At 38.1% G+C, this 21,809-nt stretch overlaps 1 protein-coding gene across 14 annotated transcripts in view; it reads right to left on the bottom strand.

The window, feature by feature from the left end:
* The window catches only part of HERC4 (HECT and RLD domain containing E3 ubiquitin protein ligase 4), a 30,200-nt gene that overhangs the window by 8,091 nt on the left and 300 nt on the right, over nucleotides 1–21,809 (bottom strand). For 3 of the 14 annotated variants that reach the window (XM_081007605.1, XM_081007599.1, XM_081007604.1), the window contains exons 2-16: nucleotides 18,117–18,205; nucleotides 17,138–17,417; nucleotides 15,767–15,926; nucleotides 15,204–15,280; nucleotides 14,486–14,707; nucleotides 13,899–13,990; nucleotides 12,168–12,298; nucleotides 11,591–11,751; nucleotides 10,475–10,551; nucleotides 9,029–9,162; nucleotides 7,176–7,235; nucleotides 6,917–7,028; nucleotides 5,259–5,448; nucleotides 3,977–4,149; nucleotides 2,706–2,825 (exon numbers count right to left, since the gene is read on the bottom strand). In XM_081007605.1, the coding sequence (XP_080863731.1) occupies nucleotides 2,706–2,825; nucleotides 3,977–4,149; nucleotides 5,259–5,448; nucleotides 6,917–7,028; nucleotides 7,176–7,235; nucleotides 9,029–9,162; nucleotides 10,475–10,551; nucleotides 11,591–11,751; nucleotides 12,168–12,298; nucleotides 13,899–13,990; nucleotides 14,486–14,707; nucleotides 15,204–15,280; nucleotides 15,767–15,926; nucleotides 17,138–17,363 (1,935 nt within the window). In that variant the 5' untranslated portion in view covers nucleotides 17,364–17,417; nucleotides 18,117–18,205. Of the gene's footprint in view, nucleotides 1–2,705; nucleotides 2,826–3,976; nucleotides 4,150–5,258; nucleotides 5,449–6,916; nucleotides 7,029–7,175; nucleotides 7,236–9,028; nucleotides 9,163–10,474; nucleotides 10,552–11,590; nucleotides 11,752–12,167; nucleotides 12,299–13,898; nucleotides 13,991–14,485; nucleotides 14,708–15,203; nucleotides 15,281–15,766; nucleotides 15,927–17,137; nucleotides 17,418–18,116; nucleotides 18,206–18,942; nucleotides 19,150–21,155; nucleotides 21,201–21,359; nucleotides 21,466–21,809 lie in introns of those variants that run through there. The other 11 variants (XM_081007606.1, XM_081007608.1, XM_081007607.1 and 8 more) reach the window with 7 other exon arrangements.

Below are 21,809 nucleotides of genomic sequence, written 5' to 3'. Positions count from 1 at the left end.
GCAGATGCCTGCATTTTTTTTAAAAAAGATGGGCACAGACTAATGCCTGTGTGGCATTCAGAGTAGAGCTATTGAAATTAATGAACCCAAGAGCTTCCTCTTGACCTGCTGCTTCCCTGCCCTACCCCAAGCAAAACTGCTCTTTAGTACTCAAATGGAGCAAATAGCAAATGGTTTTTCTGTGGATTGCCCTTTGTTCCAATTTAAAGTTAAGAGCAGGTTTTCCCTGGGAAAGGAGCAGGACAAGGGGGAAACTGCTTGGGCCCATGCTTTCTTAGTGTGGACGAGCCCTAACTTAAGTCACTTTCATGAATGTCAATGGGTCTATTTTGAGCAAAATTTAGTTAAATACCTCTCTCTATGTCCTATGTACAGGGATGCAGGTGGCACTGTACATAGGGTGGCGCTTTGCACATCAAAGTGCAAGTAGATAAATAGATACCGCTCCGGTGGGAAGGTAAATGGAGTTTCCGTGCGCTGCTCTGGTTTGCCAGAAGCGACTTAGTCATGCTGGCCACATGACCTAGAAGCTATACACCGGCTCCCTCGGCCAATAAAGCGAGATGAGCGCCGCAACACCAGAGTCTGCCATGACTGGACCTAATGGTCAGTGGTCCCTTTACCTTTATGTCCTATGTACACAGAGCAGTGTAGAGAACAATGTATGCTAGTGCACATGGATCCCAGGGAGGTACATGGCATAACTGTGCCCACATACAGATTCACTGCTAATACATGCATGGAGCCTCTACCAAAGTCATGCCTGGCACACATTCACTTCCACAAGATGCAGTGGTCGCTCCTTAGAAAACAGGGATAAATAAAAGTTCACAGAGAGGTTTGGTCCTAAACCGTGCAATTCTACAACTTTAAGATTGGTTTATTCAAACATCTATTCCAGCTCATTTCTAAAGCTTTATTTTTTGTGGCCCACCTCCAAATTATGACTAAACTATTAATGTGCCTAAAAACCAAATGTCACAGGCGCAAAAATCTAGCCTAGGTAGTTTTTTAGTTCTTTTCATCCTTCATCAACATGTTGATAATGGACACAGAGCACTCATGAGCACAACTTATCTATTCAATTAATACATTTATGAATAATCTTTTTCATTTTCAAAGTCTTAAAAAGCAGATTGCATTTCTCACAATCAGTATTCCGAAACCACAGATCCTATTTAACCTACACTGTTTCTAGGCTCTGCTCCAAGCCATTACAAAAATACTTCAGATGCCCGACTTGAGATATATGAGCAGGGAAAGAGACACTTCTGAGCTAAAAATAAAATTGATACTTTAGGGAGTAGTTTTAAATAAGGGTGGGGACCTTCCCTTTGAGAAAAATCACGATTACTGAATAGAAGAAGTAGAGGAACAATGAATTATATGCACAATTGCAATGGTGGGATGTAGAATACAGGTATTCTCCCATAAAAGTAATATATTTGATTAACTCATGAGGAGAGATGCATGAGGGCAGATGACATTTTAAAAAGGTGTTAGTGTTTGATCACCATCATTTAATAAACCTGGAATTTTGGTTCCTGTTGCCTACCTTAAATAGTTCCCAAAAATATTCTTGTTTGTTTAAAAGCCCAACTCTATTACTACCTTCAGTATAAATTATGAATCCATGTTCTGACCTTGAGTGGTATCTCAATTAGGGTTTGGAAGCAAGAAGCAAACTAACTAGAAACTTAAGATACCCAGCAAGTCTTTCATATATCCAAGCAACGCATTTACTTTTCAGTTCAGAGATGTGGCTGTGAGAAATCACCTCTGCTTGCACCCTATGGTCCAGTTCACACCAAACCAGGGGTGGTTAACCTGTTGCTCAACTGCAACTCCCACCAGCCTCAGATAGCATCACCAATGATCAGTGGTGAGTCGTAGTTCAGGTTATTCATGTCTGTCACTATAGCATGGCTTAGTGCTGCATGAACAAATCTCCCTGAACCCTGAGCAAAGCACTGGCCTGCATGCTCGCCTCACCAATTCTTGTTAGGCCAGGAGAAGAACCTGCACCAAGTTTGGTTTTGCTTTTTGCTTTTTTTGTAGGCTCAGTGCAAATGAATGGACATGGGATTCTGGTGGTTAGCTTCAGGAAGAACTCATGTGCCAAGATGTGACTGTGGTACAGCATGATTTGCCAGTATATCCAAACCAAGCAGTGCATCATTTGATGTACACTCTGTATTCTTTAAAGGAAAAGAAGAAAAACTAGCCCTCTCTCTAACACTTATCAAAGACGAACTTTTTTACTCTGTATGGATGTAATGTTTCAGAAAACTTCATAAAAAGGACATTGTCCAGGAAAAACTAAAAAGAAAAAGAAAACCCACAACCCAAAACTGACATACACTAAGAACCACTCTAAACAGAACACTTGTCACAACCTAAACTGTTCTTGGCCTGCACTGCTTCAGACTGTGGTGGAGGAGCAGGGGACCTAACATAGTCATGTTAATTAATTTCAATAGGTACACTGTTGAGTGAAATTTTGGTTGAATACCATCCATAGAAATCTAGCATGTTAGGGAGAACACCCTTCTCTCCCACACCTAGCTATCTGTTTGCAGGAATTTACTTATGTATTGGGAACACTGAGCCATACAATTCATCCAACTGAGCAGCTATGCAATGTGAATTCAAGCCCATGCAGTGTATTTTATAACGCATAGTGAAAACAAAAATGGGACATTTACCACTCCATATGCCTGCTGCTGAATCCAGTGGAAGTAGTCACTTCTTATGTCTATCAAATCCTGTAGTTCATGTATGTAGAATTTATCATATTGTATGATTTGCCCACCTCTTTCATTTACCTGCATTTTAAAGAGAATGCAGTTTGTCACTGAGAATATTTTACATTTCACTCTATTCTATTAAAACTATTTCTTCAGACTTGTATATGAAATGCTATTTGCAATATTTTGGCTGGCCTAATAAAGGTATTGCCATACTATGGAGTCTGGAAGTTGCTGTCTACGTTAGCCAGCCTTCTTCACAAAGAGGAATAATTTGTCTGAACTCTTAAACTATTTTCATTTATAAATATATGTCCTTTCCCAAAGCATAACAAGACTGGAATATGTCAGAGTCACACAATGATTTAGTTATAAACTACAGGGAACAGCCATTTTCTGTGTGCACCGCTTTCAGCTGCAGAATGGGGAGGGGCTGGAACAGGCTGATGTTTTTGATATGATGCTTTCTCCCTCCCACTTTAGGGGTAGGTATTTGTTTGCTGAATATGACCGAGGTTATTTATAACTGAATAGCAGCAAGAGAAAATGTGTTTTAAATTATTTATTTATAGAATGATACTGTTTATATATATTAAGTTGTAAACATTAAGAGGTTAGTGTAAAAACAACCATGCATTTTATTCCAAGATGCACTCCAAAAACCAACTTGATAATAAAAGTACTTGCTATTACCACGCAGCCTGTGAGTAAGACTATTTGAAAAGTGGGGTTCCACATGTTTCTTGTCAGCTATTTCGATATGCAGTGTCAGATCTTAAGACACTGAACCAGAATGCATGCATGTATGCATAGAATTGCAGCCTTAGTGGTTTCTCTTTTGTGGTTCTGCCTTTCCTAAAGCAAGGTATGTTGTTCACAAAATAAATTTTGACTCCATTTGTAATATTGGCATGAACTTTCAACTTCTGTGGTTTGGGTGAGTCCATATACTGAGAGCCATATACTTTGATCTCAGTTCTGATGTTACATTAAATCAAAGTATGGTCTTGCATGTCTCTTCATGAGAACATAAGGAAATACTCCATCCACTGATTATACGGATTCCAAACAAATCTCAATGGTCCACACAGCCACACCTTTCTGTGAAAGTTCAGACTTCTAAACTCTAGACTTCTAGACTCAGTGAAAATCAATTGCATCAATGATACAGTACATCAGCCAAAATGTATCTGGCAGCAGAAATAAGGATACAAACTGCAAAGACCTACCCTGTGCAAAATTTCCAAAACCTTGAGAGAAGAGTGCAGGCAGCTAGAGAAGATTCTTTGCTCTGAAGTTGGAATGCCCATCTTGTACAATTTAAGAAGGTGGACAACAACATCCTTGTAAAGTTCCACTATTTTAAGGAACAATGGAGGCTCCAATGCAGACCACCAGTTTTCTATCAATAAAAGGGGAAAGCAAATCTAGCAGACGAAAACATTGCACAACTTAACAGGACTTATATGTAACTAATACTGTCTAGATCTCAAGTTCATTAGTTGTTCAGCAATGAATAAATTAGACCACCCATTTTTCCACTCCATATCAACATCCTTTCAATATGTAAGAATAGGAGACATAGTTTTTTGGATGTTACAAAGGGAAGTGCAAAGTTTATTATCCCTGAGGAGATATCTCTCAAACAGTCGCAAGAAACCCTGCTTATTAACTATCATGAATTCAAAAAGACAGTTTAAGAAATTTCATTGGACACTTGAGCAATTTCGGATTTAAAAAAATAACTTGGTCTCAAAATTATAAATCTGTATCACAGTAGAGCATAGTTGATAATTTACTATTATTTATAATTTACTATTATGCCTTTCTGGTATATTTGCCTTGTACAATCATACCTCGTGTTGCATTCCGCTCTTGTTACGGACTTTCAGCTTACGATCGTGGCAAACCCAGAAGTGTTTACTTCCGGGCTCACTACCTGTGCATGCTCAGAAGCGAGCTGCGCGCTTTGCGCATGTGCTTGATCGCACCGCGCACATGCGCAGAAGAGGCACTCTAGTTGCGGACTTTTCGGGGTGCAAATGGCACCCCGAAATGGATTAAGTCCACAACTAGAGGTACCACTGTACCTGCTAATGGCAAGAGGAAATACATTACGTATTTTTCACTCCAACAAACACTATCAGTAAGCAAAAAACAAACCTTAGGACTGACATAAACCACAATTTCTAGTTTGCATTTAATGCTATGCCAGGGATCACTGTTTCCACCCAGCGTGAATGTGGAGGAATAAGTGGCCAGAGGCAGTGTGTTCATGGCAAACGATTAATAAAGGTTTACAGTGGTATGCAAACAAAGCAACACTTGCTCATAGAGCTACACAAGGATATCTATATGCAACAGCACTTCCCTTTAGTAGTGCAATGAACAGAAGGTGAAAACTGATAGCAAGAACAGTTTGAGAGATTATATACGCCCACAGTTAGTTATGCAAGCTGCCACACCCTTGCAGCAGATTAAGACATACAAATTAAACAAAAGAAACCTTACCAAGTACTTTCAGTGGAGCCTTTTCTAGATTCACAATAGCAGTTGCAAATGGGATAGCTAGTGTCATGTAATTGTTTGCGTCACTCATTAGTGGGCATTCTGGCAGGGTTAGAAACAGTCTTAGGGCTTCAACATCAGGCAAGGAACTAGTCAGTTTAGGAATAAGGTTCTTTTCCAAACTAGCTGCAACCTGGGAATGTGGTACAAAATAGATTCTGGTTTTAAACTAAAATCATTTTCTATTATAATAACTCATTTTACACTTTTTTTTTAAAATGAATTTGAACATAAACTTGTTTTTTTAAAAAAACAAAAAACAAAACCCAGAGCTCCTTAATTACAATAAATGTTTTTTATAACAGCTATTTTACAAGAATGATGAAAGTTACCTTTCATATCTGTTCTGGAGTACAACACACATTACAACACGAAAAATGCGGCCCTGAAACACAGTTTCATACTATGGAGTGTTTCTGTTCAGGGGTTGGAGCCATTCTAGTCAGACATAAAACTAAGCCATAGTTTGCTATCACCATGGTTTGCTGACGAAACCAGGACCCCAACCACAGATGATCAAAGAAACTGTGGCTTGTTTTGCCTGGTGATTCCCGCCCCCCCCCCCCAAATCCTGTTGTGAATAGATGGTTGCTGAGCAGAAGGCCTTTGTGACAATCAACTTATCAACTTACCACTTCTTTTGCCACTGGCCAACTGCAGACAGGAAACGAACATTCTGCTCAAGATCCTTTAATGGCTCCAAAAGCCCCTGAGCAAAGTAATAGTCCTAAAGGTACTATCAACCAACCCTTTCTGTGTTCTGTCTGCTCTAGCTATTCTTTCAGTAACAACAAGTGTTTCTCAGAACTAGGAATGAACTGGGTTTATCAGGAAGTGAATGGGTGACAGGGGAAGCTTTTAGATCAAAATCTGCAACTGCATTTGTTGAACTGTTAGTATAGTCCTTCCTAAGAACAAAGGTGAGCTTTTAAACATATATCTCTCATTAGATATTAGGGGGAAATGCTCGTGGTCTCTTACTACTTTTCTTTCTCATAGGGCTCATCAGCAATGAGGCATGCAGGGTAATGAGCCTGTTACTGGGCACAGTAGTGAAGGATGGAGAGATAAAGTTAAAAGTATCAGTGATGACCTCTTAGTTGCATGAACAATTTCATTTTCTAGCTGTTTTTCCCTTACACCTCTGTTGCCAGGCAAGGGCTTCTGAGCGATGTGACAAACTAAGCTCAAATCTAAGGATCTGAAGTTCAGAGGTAACTAAAAGCAGAGATTCACAAGCCAACTTCAAAACATAGTTTGAGATCATGATTTGTTGGGCACAAACAAACCATAAATGGTTGGCCAGGATGCTCACAGGCATAGGCAGAACTCACCTGAACAACCCATGGCTGAGTGTTATTCCCAAATCCAGCCATTGAAACACTAACTGAAGTACATTTAAAAAATCTCAAAATGTTGACAACTCTGTGGAGCTACTACAATTTACATTTTTTTTAAAGTATAGAATATTTCAACAAAGCATCAAGCATTGCATTACAAACCTAAATTTACCAGTTCTGTGCAAAAAGAACCACCAATTGTTTAACACAGTGTAATACCTGGGATTTGAAACTAGGTGCAATAAGGATTTCAGGACAAACCTGCTGAGATATATGAGGATGTTCCGGCTGTATAAGTTTGTGAAACAGAAGTCGAGCAGTATTCATGTCAATCCCTGAGTATCTAGCACTAGTTCTGTAGTGATCATCATGGCTATGAAGACAAAAAGCAGTAAGTAAATTCTGCTTCCCACTACTTATTCTCTATACTTTTAAATGAATATGGAATTCTTAATTATTTCCAAACTTTCATTAAATCTTGTGGCTTGGGCATTTAAAATATTGTGTATCACCCACTGACCTGATAGCTAAAAAACTTCCATTTAGACAGCCAGCTGAGGAAAATGTTCCGTCGATTTCACTATTAAAAACAAGAATAAGAAAAAAAATATACACAAAGTTAAATTTACTACAATGTTCTAACAGTCTGTAATAATCACAGTTGACATTCTAGTCAATGGCAGTTGTTTCACCACACAGAGTCCTGGAATTGCCACTGGCAGAGTATCTGTCAGAAGGCGGAGATGAGCAATACTGTATTCCATTGCTATACTCAGTTTCTTTTTCACAAAGAGAGCTCACTATGTTCCATCAGCCATAAGGGCCTCTAACACAAAATCTGTTTCCCAACTCCTTTATGCTTCAAATGTCTGGTACAATGGTCTATTTTCTAAGTTAGATGGGTTCCAGACTAAGTTCCTTTGGCTCCTACTTCAGGTCCCAAATTGTGTCCCTAATTCAATTCTATTGTTGGAAACAGGTCAATGTCCACTCTCCACTAAAGTGTGGTGGGCTGCCTTGAAATACTGGTATTTGGCCTGGGGAAGGGCTTACTTTTACATCTAACCAAAAAAGAGTCTGTCAGTTCATGGTTGAAAACTATGATCCGAAAAGCCTCATCAACTGGTCTTTCACCATCCTTTTTACATCATTTGGGCTACAACATTGCCCTTAAATCCCTGAGGCAAAGGTTATGGGATATTTTATACAGCAATCTTCATTCTATATCTTATGTAACCTGTGGACCGTTTGCAACTGGAATCCACTATGGCCATGATTTTCAGTTACCATCGTATTTCATGAATCTGTCTGAACCTAACTATTGCCAATTATTCACCAAAGTCAGACTAAATGTAATCCCTTCAGAAGTACTAAACGGCAGACTGTCTGGTATACCCTATCAGAACAAGCTCTCCTTATGCTCTCAGGGTGTTGACTCTATGAAACATATCCCACTACACTGTGAGCAATTCAAACAAGCCAGGGATCAATTAATTAAACCCCTTTTGGTAAACTGGAAAATCCAAAACCTTCTATCTTAAGTACCTCCTTGGAGATATGTCAAATGATACTATCCTGGCCATGGCTAAGTTCCTCTTGGAAAGAATAAGAAACAGAAACCTACATGCTCTGGATAAAACATAATAACCGCCTTGGAATCCTTTCCCTGTATTTCTGTTTTATTTTGCTTTTGAAAATGTTTTTGTGAGTCTCTGGATCGAAATAAAGAATGTATGTATATTAATAGGTGAAATGGAGCATGTAAGCCAATTTTTACAGAAAAGCATCAATTCACAAGACATATTTCTATTTATTATTAGTCAGACACCTATCAATTCATTATAAAGCTATGATATACTTGAGAGATACTGGAATCATGACCACTAGAAGACAGTACAGGAGTAGAATTAAGGGGACACCTTTTCACTTCTTACACGTTTAAAAAAAAATATTCCAATTTCATTTTAAAAATATTTTAAAAATAGTTCAGTTCTGCAAAGGGCAGATCAACCAATAAAGGTAGCAAAACATACAGATAGCCATACTGAAAGGAAACATCTTATGTTACAAGAAAACACAGCTTAACATACACTACACTTGAAAAGACTAAAAGGAGAGAAACTTTCTACAAAGCCCAATCATATTTCTTAGTGAATTTAACGGACATTGTCATGTGCGTTTCCTTCCCTCTCCCATTCCTACTGTAATCCTTTCCTTTAAGCAGAGCTCTTCCTATGTTAACTAAGCTGAGCGTCCATGAGGTAAGAGTAATACATTCAAATGCAGGAGCCAAGTGGATGGTTCTGTAAAGTTAAGCACACAACACCACTATCTGCAAGATATGCCCAAAAGTGTAACAACCACCATTCTTACTTTGCTATCTCTGCAGGGAGCCTCCCTGATCCTGAAGATGAGCAGTGCAGCAACCTCTGAATGAAGCCTTCATTCACAGTCCAGATTTGTTTCGAAGCACATGGGTATCTGAAGTCATCTGGAGGTTCCAAATCCTACATTTTGAGTGGTAAATTATACACAGAAATATTCCCCCCCCATTAACTAGGGCTAATTTCCAGAAATCCCTATATTTAGAGTTGCTACACCATACAACTTTGTTTCATGTTTACTCTTGAGCAGTCCACACATTTTGCTTTTGAACTTGTAGCATATAAGCATTATGCACACAAGCTGGTTGGTTTCTATGTTATCTGAGAAGATTTATATAAAATGCTTTTAAAGAATTTGTTTTAAAATCGGAATTTCCCTCTTTTTTTCAGGAGCGCTAATTGGAGCTCAGCATATATAATAGCTCCAATCCAGCTGTAGTCATGCTTTACTGCATGCAACTATCACCCCCAGATTAATTCATTAAGTTCAATACACACACATCAGTGCTTCACAGATTTCCCTTGCTGCAGTAGGGCATTTCAGGGCAAGACATCCTCCATCTAAATTAAAGGCTGAATGGGCTGCTTTTAATAATATGATATAACAGGGATGGGGAACATGTGGTCCTTTGGGTGTTTTTGAGCTCCAGCTGCCCCCAGCCCCAACCATCATAGCCAATGGTCAGGGATGATGGGAGTCAAAGTCCCACAACACTTGGAAGGGTTAAAAGTTTCCCATCCTCATAGGTGGAGAGCCAGGATGTACATAACAAGCTGACATAATGGACATTCATATCCTGTGTGTGATATAGAAGGCATTTTTATTTTATTTGCTTGAAAAAATTATATTCTGCACTTCATCCAGGGTGATGAATAAAACATAAAATATACTGGGATGAAACAAAGCAGATAGAAATACATCAAATTTAAAAAGGTTATAAAATTATATTTAAAGAATGCAGACAGTTCCAATAAAACTTTGTATTTCTATGAATTCATACTTCCAGTTTACAGCTTTCCCTAACTTAAAATAAGGATTGTCTCAGTCACTAAACTCTAAATATTATGTATGCACACCAATCCTCAAAAGGAAAGATTGCTTTGTTTAGGAACTGTGAGTTTTGCTTTATCAGCTAACAAAATGAAGCTTAATTTTCTCTAAACAATTTACAAATAACAAATCTCAGATACTTTAACACCAAATCCTAAAGCATACTGACCACTTAAGATATGGAAAAAAAGTTTTATCTTAAGGTACAATAACACACAGCTGAAGCTACACTAGTTGCACTATATTTTAAAGAATACTCTAGTGAAGCAAATGGAAAGCAACATGAATATAAAGTCAAAGTTCCAGGTATCAGATTCAGCTCTAAGCACTTTACTGAGTAAACACAGAAGCCAACTTATGGATTTTAAAAATGAGATGAACTACCTGTAGAGTAACGTAATGTGAAAAGCTTTGGTCTCCACCAGAGAAAATCCTATGTACATAATAATATTCTTCACGATCTATAATTAAAATAGCATGATGTTAACATCAAGAGGATAGCTTGAAAAGAATTTGTCTTTTATTTAGGTAGGAATGAAATTGAGGGATGCTACTTTTGCAAGAACATCAGGTAACTTTTGCCAATAGCAGGTCTGCATACTAGCATTTTACACCACACAAGGCAACCTTCCTTTTCGAATCACATTCACAGTTATTGCTCTGCACTCTCATAGATCAACAGAGAAAAACTAGAGTTCTTGTATGGAAAATGGTGCAGCATTTATTTATTTTTTTGGTAAGAATTTTTATTCATTTTCATCTTTAAACTGTTTACCATGGTTGCATTGAGATATATCTTTGTTTACACTAGAGCATAACATGCTGTGGTTATATATAATTAAAGTTAAAAGTAAAACAACACAACAATAAACAGATACACATTTCTGAATATATTAACAAAGTTGTGTCAGTGTATATACCAAAATTATTAGTTATTATGTGTATTGCTTAGATCAGTGATCAAAAGTCAAAGGTATTTTGCATTAACAACTATCAGAATTAATAGGAATTAATGGGAAGGGGGGGAAATAATAAAACTTGTACTTCACACACACCAGACTGTGCTGTAAACTATGGGTGCTATTCTATATTATGTCTCATTATTTCTGTAATCAATAAAGTCACACCAGACTGCAAAAATCTGTCGTGTTTATTTTGGCCTCTTGCTACTTTTAATTTTGCTCTCTGTTTTTCCAATAATGCCGATTGCCAAATTGCATTATACCATTCGTTCATAGTTAATAACTGTAACGGTTTCCATGTCCTGGAAATGGTTGTTCTTGTAGCAGTTACTATGATATGTTAGGGGTCCTTGTTTCCAATTTGCAACATATTGGTGCAGCATTTATTGCTTCTACAGTAAACACAAAAATCTCATGAGGCATAGATGCAATACTAACAAATCCAGTCCCTTACCCATTATCACAATATAACTATTCTTAAAATAATTCCCCCCTAACACTCCGAAAATATATATACAACTAAAGAAAGCATTATTACCTGAATTTAGTGGGATGTCTCCATTATAAGGAAGCCAGTTTCCTTTCACTGGGAAGGGACTTTTCCTGTTACTGGTTGATCCCATGCCCAACTGTCCATTGCCTCCAAGACCAAAAGAATAAATTCTTCCAGTTGAAGGGACAAACGCAGATGTGTGCTGCCTAGTGCAAAGAAAGAATAGAAATTCAAAAAGTAAGAAACTGAGAATGCTGTAGTATATTACATATGCTATATGTGACTTATCTATCCCCAGTAACTTAAGAGAAGACAGTTGCAATGTTCTGTTCAGGGTATTAAGAGGGAGCAGCCTCTAAAACGCATGGAACTTGTAATGCATTGAGATGGAAGGCTACTGTGCCTATAGAACAGCCTTCATGCCAATCCAATTAAACTGCATAATTGGGCTGCATAAACTAATGTCTTAGCTAACTTACAGCAGTCTTTTCTTTATAATGGCACATAATTGGGGTGCCCAACAAGATTTTGAGAATTCCACAGCAGCTAGAGGTAAACTTGCTTCTTACACTTTTCAAGTTGTTAAACACCCCATTAAAATTATTCCATTCTGTGGTCTTACCTTCCACAAGCAATCTGTGTGACAATGCTCCCCATAAGTTCAAAAACTTTTCTTGGGTTTATCTCATGGCCAGTAGAGTTATGACCTAATTGCCCATAGCCTCCAGCTCCAAAAGTAAACACCCCACCTTCCTAAAAAACATTTGAAGTTAGAATGCAATGTGTAGATGACTCCAATACTTTTTATGTACAAAAAATAATAGTTACAACTGTGGAGAAGCACTAGATATTTGCCCTACACATATAACAAATAAATTGTCTTTACAAACATGCTTATCTTCATAGATACATCGTTTAGTCTCTGCACAACATCCTCACTGTGTAAGAGTATAAACAATAAAATACCATATTTTTTGCTCTATAAGACTCATTTTTTCCCTCCTAAAAACTAAGGGGAAATGTGTGTGCATCTTATGGAGCGAATGCAGGCTGTGCAGCTATCCCAGAAGCCAGAACAGCAAGAGGGATTTGCTGCTTTCACTGCGCAGCAATCCCTCTTGCTGTTCTGGCTTCTGAGATTCAGAATATTTTTTTTTCTTGTTTTCTTCCTCCAAAAACTAGGTGCGTCTTGTGGTCTGGTGTGTCTTATAGAGCAAAAAATACGGTAAATCCACAGTCCTGTACACCAAAAATAAATCACATAAACTTTTTTTTTTAAAAAAAACCCATTGATTTTTAATTTTAAGTAACAAAAAATACCCATGCAAAAAAATCATGTAATCTTTAGCTGAGTTCCAATTTAAAAACACATGGTTGATTAAAAAAATTCCTAAGTTAGTGGTAAGATCAGACTGATAAACAAGATAATGTAAAATGCTATTAGTGGACATTGCACCCTGCCCAATATAGTAGGACTACTATTTTCACTTTCATATTTATTTGTTTCAAGAATGACTTCAACTGCAGAGCAAGAATTGCTCAAGAGAATAGAAAGTGCATTTCTCCACATTACCTGAAACAAGAGTTCAATTTTGAATTTAAAATCCCACAGGTTTTTAAATATAAGCTTTACATTATGTACTGAGAAAGCAAACAGTATTTGTTTACATAAAACCTAAACTATTCTTCTGTTTGCAGATACAATAAATGTCATATTCGAATTCTGAATGTAATGACAGTTGTGTAAATAAACCAAAGTATGTTGCATTAAATCAACACACACACAAGACTATAAACTGTGCTTCAGCACTAGCAAGAGAGATGGCATCCATCAGCGGAGCAGCCGCCCACATGGTTATTAGAGCTAGGCTGAATGCAATGGAATATTTCTAAACATGAACTTATAAAGCTCTGAAGGAAAATAAGCACAAGTTCTCCTTTCTTTCTCCCCTCCTCTGCAAGTCAGCAGCAAGTGACACATTACATTTCAGCAGCTCTCCCTCCGCCCCCCGAGCTTATATAAATGCTGGTGTGAGCAGGCCAATGCAACATGTGATCTTGGCAGGTTCACTGACGTTGCCCAAGCTAGTGGCTCAGTACAACTGTAATGTGTGAATCTTCCCTCAGATGAAGGGGTTGGTGCGGGAGGAGTTCACACCCAATATTGGGCAACCATTCTCTCTTGACAAGAGTGCAGGGTTACAAAAAAGCAGACCAACTGGTGACATGAACATGTTTTCTCTCCTACAGACTGCTGAATCCCTCACTACTGAAGCAGTCAGCCTGCATGTGAAAAGCTATCAAATCTACTAATTAGTTAAGAGTGTGAAATACAGTATTTCTACTACAGTACCTTTGTAAGAGCCGCAGTATGATCTTCTCCACAGGAGATGTAAACAATTTTCTGGGATCTTAGTGACTTTAGAAGATTGGGAACATATCTATCTGAAAATTGTAATAAATCAGGAAGTGTAATATACACTTTGCAACAAATTACATAAAATTACATAAAAATAAATAATATAAACTACTGATTTAGTTTATAAACTATTATTATTTTATATAACAAATAGCTTTGTTGCACTTTGAGGTTTATAATTCCACAGTACGTGTTGTTCAGAGAAGCACTACAGTGCAACAAATAGCAAAGCGCCTGGAAGTTATGTAGTATTTTATTCACTATTTTGAAAGTACCGTTATTTCCTACAATTAAAGCATGCAAAGCATTTCAAAGTTATTGTAGTTCTGCACTGCAGTAATATCCACGGTTCCTTTCAGCAACTTTCAGTTCAGTGGATTTCTCATCCACTAACACAGACGCTCCAAGCATCAATTCAGCAGAGGAGCATAATTTGGTTTTACAAAAATAAGCACACATTATCTGATCATAACTAAAATGGAAAGTAATATAGTTCATAGTTTTAAATTTTGTGTACTTACCATTTTCATCATTAAGACCAAGTTGGCCAAATTTGTTGCGTCCCCACCCAAAAACTGCTCCAGAAAGAGTAAGCACAAAGCTATGTGCTCCGCCCGCTGTAATTTGCGCAAAAGGTATCCCTTGCAAAGATTTTATCCGTTGTGGGGAGGTCTGTTTTTTGAATTCATAACCTAAACCTAGTTGACCATGTTTGTTCTGTCCCCAGGAAAAGACTTCACTACCTGTTGAAGAAAAGAAAAGACACACATTTAAGATGAAGAATAACTGTAGGAATTTACGTCACTCTAAGAATTAAAATTACTCCACTATCATACACGACAGAATTCAAATGGTGGCAATAATTTTTCAGCCAAGAAAAAGGGGCATTTTTGAAATTAAATGCTAAAGAAGTAGGGTAGGCAACAAGTCCTACCCTACACACACATTTCCAAATAAAGCCCAATTCTCAATATATTAATAGTTCCAGGTATTGCATGGAATCTCTGTACATTTTAGAATTTGGAGATCAGTGGCAAACATAAATGCTCATAATACACACATTTCCTTTCCTTAACATGAGCAAAGCTGAAAACTTGTTTACTCTTTCTGTCCTCTCAAAGCTATCGAACACTGGCTATTTTACGATGTGAAATGTTTAGTGTGGTTTTTTCTATTGTCATTGTAAGAGTATTTTAAATTTATACAGAAAAACAAGCAGACAGTCCAGAGATTGATTACCTTTGGAGAGTGCAAGGGAATGATAGTAGCCGCAGGCAACCTGCACTATTTGGATGTCTGACAAGCTTTTTATGTTTCTGTAGGAATAACAAGACATAATTAAATGAACAGCCTTTGCACAAAATGCTATAAAAACACAAAGCTTTATTTCCTTACAAAAAATGCAACTTAATGTTTCAACATTACAGTTCAGTGTGATGTAAATGAGCTGAAGAAGTGTTGGACTCACATGCTACCCACTCCTGCTTGAATAGCTCAAGAGTCATTTGGAAGCTTCCACTCTCACTTTTAGTAAACCCCAACTTGCCATATCATCTGCACCCAGAACTGGGATTAACATTATCTATGGCTAGTTTAAACAAACCAGATTCATAAACTACTAATAGTTTACTGTTGACTTGTTAAACTAGCCATACTAGTTTGAGCTTGAAAAATTACAAAGATGCAAAGATGAAGCAATAAGCCCTTTTTACAAAAGCAAAAGGAACAATTTTTCTAAGATGAAAGGTTTTTTTATTTGAAAAAACAACAACAAAAAAGCTTATGTTATCATTTAGTTTTACCTGGGCACTCTGGTATACTCCTCAGTTCCAGGCAAGCCAAGTTGTCCATCTGCAGCAAAACCCCAAGCATAGACTTGACCACTGTCATTTAATGCTAATGTGTGGGCTTCTCCACATGAAACAGCTACAATATTTTGAGCATCCAAGGCACTCACCTGCTCTGTAATCAAGAGAAAAAGCAGCATAATGTTACATTGCTCTTGCCCAAACATTTCCATGATGGACTGCCAGCTGAACTAGCAAAAATGTGTTCCTACAAACATGTCAGATCTCCTTTACCTGAGGTTAGAGGTGCTACAAGCCACAATTCACTGGCTTGTAGGAAACCACTTCACTATTAATCTGTGCCTAATAAGGATTGTAGTTTTTCTTCCTCTCTTAAGAACCAAACTTATGCTACCTATATATTTTCACCCTTGGGTGAAGTAACTGCTTTGGTGGGGGAGGTAATTTTAATCACTAAAGTGACACAGCGGATGCTGTCTCTCAGTGCCATGGTCCCTATCCGATTGAGGGAGCCCCAATAAAAATCGAAGATTCTATCTCCTGAATCATATGTAGTTGCACCTTAGTAGCTGTTCTAGTGAATTCTATTTTAGAACAGAGTTGAACACTACAGTGCTATCAATCAGCAGCAGCACATGAGGTAGACACAGTGGCAACTGAGGACTAGACAGTTTTGTAGACTAAAGCATTTTCAATAAAACAATTTCTAGAGACCCCACTTCATATTACCAAAAATTACTTCATGTTTAGTCCAATTAGTGTGTCATTGGCATAAATCGAAAAAAGTACCTCAGTGGTTCCAAGCACTGAAATCAAGCTGCTGCTGCTTTAAGAATTTAAAATATAACATACTTAATGATCAACTAATGTTAATACATAATTTCTCAGACAAAAATAAAAAGTCAACAATACATTTTAAATACTGCCTCTGAATGGGCTACAGTTAAAAATAATATTCAATTCAATTTCTTTATTCGACCGATAGTCAGAATTAAAACATTACACAATAATTATAAACTATAACATCATAAGTTACATAAGGTACATAAGTAAGGTAGGGCCACAGTACTAGATCTCTCACAGATAACCCACGTCAAAGCATTCAATTAAAAATAATATAAAAAACAGATCTCCAACAATTTCTTAACAAAATATCTTGTTGCGTTTTCAGTTCCATATAAATAGAGGCTTTCACGCAATAGCAGTGGTACAAAAGTCAGAAGGGGAAAAAGAGCAGGTCCTAGAAGCTCTACTAATTCTAGAAACACTTCCGTAATCTAAGCAACTGCTGCTGCAAGTATAACTGGCACCCACATACAGAACCTAAAGCAATACGATTATCTAACAGGCACTGTTTTAACTTACCTGGTCGTTTCCTGGATTTTTCATGTCCTAATTGTCCTAAATCATTACATCCACATGTATACACAGTCCCATCATCCAAGACAAACACAGTGTGTCTTAGTCCACAGCCTACATCTCGAACCTTTTTGTTTATGAAAAAGTTGCATCTTCTGGGTTCTAGGACAACTTCTTCATCAATGCCCCCCAATCCAAGCTGTCCAAAAGAGGCATTTCCCCAACATAACATGTTGCCAGCCCTCTCAATGATCTGCCAGCTTCAGCATTCAAACGTCCAGCATCACTGTAATGGAGTGGAAAATAAGTTAGTACTAGAATACAGGTGACTTGGTATTTATAATAGGATTCACAAATTTCATCTCTCAATTATTGTGATTAGCCCAAATAAAAACACTAAGAATTTCACGTCTCATTAGAATAATTCTATAGCAGAAAAATGTAAATATGACTGTTACATGTTCTCTAAAATATTAATCATCTAATTTTAAATAAGTATTTTGCTAGAGCTAGTATTTTTGGACCTCTAAATATCAAAATTGCAAACATTTCTTGCAGGCCAAATGTGGTTGCTGTGTGTTACTCCTACAAGCGAGTAAGATGCGAAAAGGCATAACCAGAACTATTTATGAAACCAGTAATGACAGCAGGATAGAAAGCACCACAACAGCAAATCTGAAAGGATTTTTTTGTGCAAGACAAATTTTTGTGCTGACTACAAATTCAGCATGGAGATTAAATTTTCTGGACATTTGAGACTTGGAAAAGAACAGTTCTCTCTTCCCCACTATTTTTACACATTTTCTCCCATGTCTTTACATTTAAGTCAACCCCTAAGATTATATTTAGCCCAATCCTAAGCATGTTTTACTTGATAAGTAGATCCCACTGAGTTCCATGAGATTTACTCCTAGCTAGGTATGCATAGGATTGCAGCTTTAGACTGAAAACCGCAAGATAATTAACAAAATCCAGCCACACTTACGAGACACTCAAGATGGTGCTGCCAAGAGCTGGAACATACTTGTAAAAAAGTGGCCTTCAGACATCCATGCCAATCACGGCAAATTCAACCTATGTTATAAGAACATAATTAGGTAAAAGTTATGGGAATTCGCATTTCTCCAAACCCAATCACATATTTTTTCCCCACTTGAATATCACTGAAAATAGAATTTAAAGAGAGTCCCTAGCTGAAAAAGCATGGTAAATCTTCGCTTCCTCCAGTATCAACCATTCAGGCCCTACAACTGGCAGGGGGGGTGCTGTTAGTGGTGGTTCCCCATATGTGGAATACCCTTCCCCAGTTAGGTATGCCTGTCTTCTTCATTATTAAAATGCAAGAGGAAGTGAAAAACATTCCTGTCCACCCAGGCATATAGTGGCTGAAAGAAACACTTCTTGGCAACCCTGAAATCATTAGATATGAGGCTATTTGACTGGCTTTAACTTTTTTTAGATCTTCTAATTGTTTTTAAATGTTTTGAAACACGTCTTTCAATTTTCATTATATTGTTTTATTGCTTGGTTAATTGCTGCCTTGAGCACCTTTCAAAGAAACAGCAGGAGTGAAATTTAATAAACAACAAAAATAATAATTAGATTAAAATGTGCTAGAAAATATATATATCACCCTTCTTCAGAAAAAATAAAAGGGCTTATTCTACTTTCAGTGCAATGAAACAGGCACACAGCAACACAAGGTTACTCAAGCAGATCCAGAGAGTTTTCTATATAGCTCTCAGCACGCTTATGCATAATTCTATGATTTATTTTTACCATTTCTTTTAAACAACTTAGATCCTAGATACCTGACAGACAGCCTCTATCCATACTCATCTTCTCAGGTGTTAAGATGTGCAGAGGGAGCTCTCTTGGTAGCTCTGCCATGCTTAGAAGTGTGAGAAGTGGCAGCTTGGGAGATGGCTTACTCTGTGGTGGCCCCTAAATTATGGACTTCCTTCCCATAGGGGTGCATCTAGGGTCTTCACTATACAGCTTTCACCATATTCTGAAGAAGACACTCCTCTTTGTACTCACCTTTGATAGTTAAGTTCTTTTGCTGAATTTATACTGTTCCATTTCATAGGATTTGGCATAAAACAATAGGAATCGACATAAAACAATAATGACGAGGCCAAACAACCAGATCAATATTTTTGAACACTAGATACAAGGAAGTCTTTAACATCCACTAGAATGAACACTATAATGGCAATATCAAGCCAATTTATTCTCTCACTAATTCAGGGGCTGTGCTGTCCTGCCATGCCATATAGTTGTATAAACATTTTTATTATTAGAAGATTAAAAAGCAAAAATTCCTGAATTAGAAAGGGTGCTGGGGGGGGGCGTAATACGACAAAGCTTTACTGTATTTCTTTCTATTTAGGTGAATAATGGTTTGTTTTAGTCATACACCCAATAACTCTGAAAAGATTTACTGTATGCACCTAGAGCTTTCCAGAAGCACCTACAGTATGAATCATTGTTGCTACATCACTTATACGAAGCACAGTAATGCTGTGGATGAACACTAGCAATATCTAAATCTCCAGATGTCTAAAGACCAGGGGCTTATCCACATCTTTTGCCCCACTCTTTCTGCACTTTGCCCAGCAGCAAATTGGCAGATCTCCAAGCACAGATATTATACGCTGACAAGGCGTCACTACTGTCAGCAATCATGCTGTAGCATTCTGTACTAACTGCGGCTTCCCGATTTCAAGCATGAGGGAAGCCCCACATAGAGCTCCATTAATATGGAGGGTAAACTTACACACAAGAGCTTTCTGTCAACTCTGGATGAAAAACAGTGCAAAGCCAAGTTCCAAAATGGTTTTTTAAAAAAGGACCACAACTTTCATTTTCAAACTATTGCACCTTCCAAAACATATCTCCTTTATGCCTACCTCCATTAAGCTCACAACTTAATGTAGCAGGGAGTTAATGTATATGTCTGCTAGAATTCCTGATCCACATGTGTAACTACTGCATCACCATAAAAGTTTAAAAATTCAAATTATTTCAAAGATGAAAATTAGTTGGTATGGTTTAAGGCACACATAGATTATTTATATTCTAAGCCATGGATGGGGCTTACCAAACTAACCCTTCAAAGGGTGTGTAACTCTGACTTGGCAGCTGCAGTTATGAAACAACTCTGACTAGTACCAAATAAATTGCAAAACACCCACTTGCAACTCAGCATACCTTAAGCATGTCTAATGGGGAGAAGGAGAAGAGAAAAGCTATTATTTGCTATCTCTGTGGTTCTAGGTTAACAGGAACTGTTGCGCTAAAAGAATTATTGGATGAGGGAGCACTGTGGCTACAATATTATGCTCACTTACTTGGAAGTAAGCCTTACAGAATATGATGAGACCCACTGAGTAACCAGTTGAGCTTATATAGTTTATCTAGGTCAACCTTTTAAGCATTGGCTGAAGGCTATGTGTTTGGACAGGTAGCATTAAAAAGTGAGCACCTTCTGACACAGGGCTCAAATCAAGTCTCCTAACAACTTTACAGTAGCTCTTTTGTCCCCCCTCCCCATTTTTGGTGAAGCTGGCAGAGTTTGACATTAGTAAACATCCAGATGTAGGAGAAGCATAGTTGCAGTCCTAGATACACTTATTTGGAAGTAAGCATCATTGAGTACTACTGGACCTATTTGAATAAAAGGCTGGGGTGCATAATTTCTGTAAGGTCAGCTCTTTCGGGCCTTGACAGAGCATTGCCCTGAACAGGGGTGAAATTGGGCCCTCAGTTTCATTTCAAGCTCCTACTCTCAAGTTTCAGCTTTCATTTCGATACAGAAGCCAGGAGTACTTCTGCAGCAAGGCTAACTATCATTCCCATCTAGATGGGTATTTTGGGAGTTTGCTGTATTATCTTCTTTTGAATTACTGTACTTTTAATGTATATTTAATTTGAACTTACTATGCAGTTCACAGCTCCGGTAACCTTTGGACTAACAGTGGCAAATAAATAAACCGTAACATTGCTATCACTTGTTTCTTACTTGTATGAGGAAAAGCGTATTGGTAGCCTTCTAACCAACTGCTCACTAAGAAGTAAAAAAGAAAAGAAAAGCTCCTGTCTTCAGATGTCCCTTCCAATGATGCAAAGGTCACTCAGTAAGAGCTGGGTACTTATTAACAAAATAAGAATATAAATATATTTAACCAAGTACTGTACTGTCTTCACTTTAGATATACCCAACTACCTGTATGTAGGCTCCAGCTATTTTAGGCTGCTGGTGTTTTAGTCACGAAAACACACCATCCTGCATTTGCTCAACACAACGGTTTTTTCATCTAAAAGGCCTGCGACTGGATTCAAAACACACATATATATTATTTAGCAGGGTTCGTTCCCCCCCCCCGAAGGTTTCGGCAGCTATGCATGTGGAGCGCCCCACTTTTTCCTCACGCACCCCTCGGGAAGAGGGGCGAGTGGCAGCTGTCAAAGCCCACCAGACCCCAAAAGGCTCGTTCCTGGCGGCGCTGCCCCTCCGCCCACCGCCGCCTCTTCGGGAGTCACGAGGAGGCTGAAGAGAAGCCCCCGACCCCCCCACCCCAACCGAGGCCCCGGGGAGCCCCAACTCTCTCCCGCAGGCAGTCGGGCTCCGCTGACCCTCCCCTTCCCCTCTTCCAGGCCCCGCGCTCTCCCGCCG

The sequence above is a fragment of the Podarcis pityusensis genome, assembly GCF_964106645.2.
Source record: "Podarcis pityusensis genome assembly, chromosome: 5".
Taxonomy (NCBI): Eukaryota; Metazoa; Chordata; class Lepidosauria; order Squamata; family Lacertidae; genus Podarcis; species Podarcis pityusensis.
The sequence above is the reverse complement of the archived record's forward strand: the minus strand, read 5'-3'. Positions and strand labels throughout refer to the sequence as shown.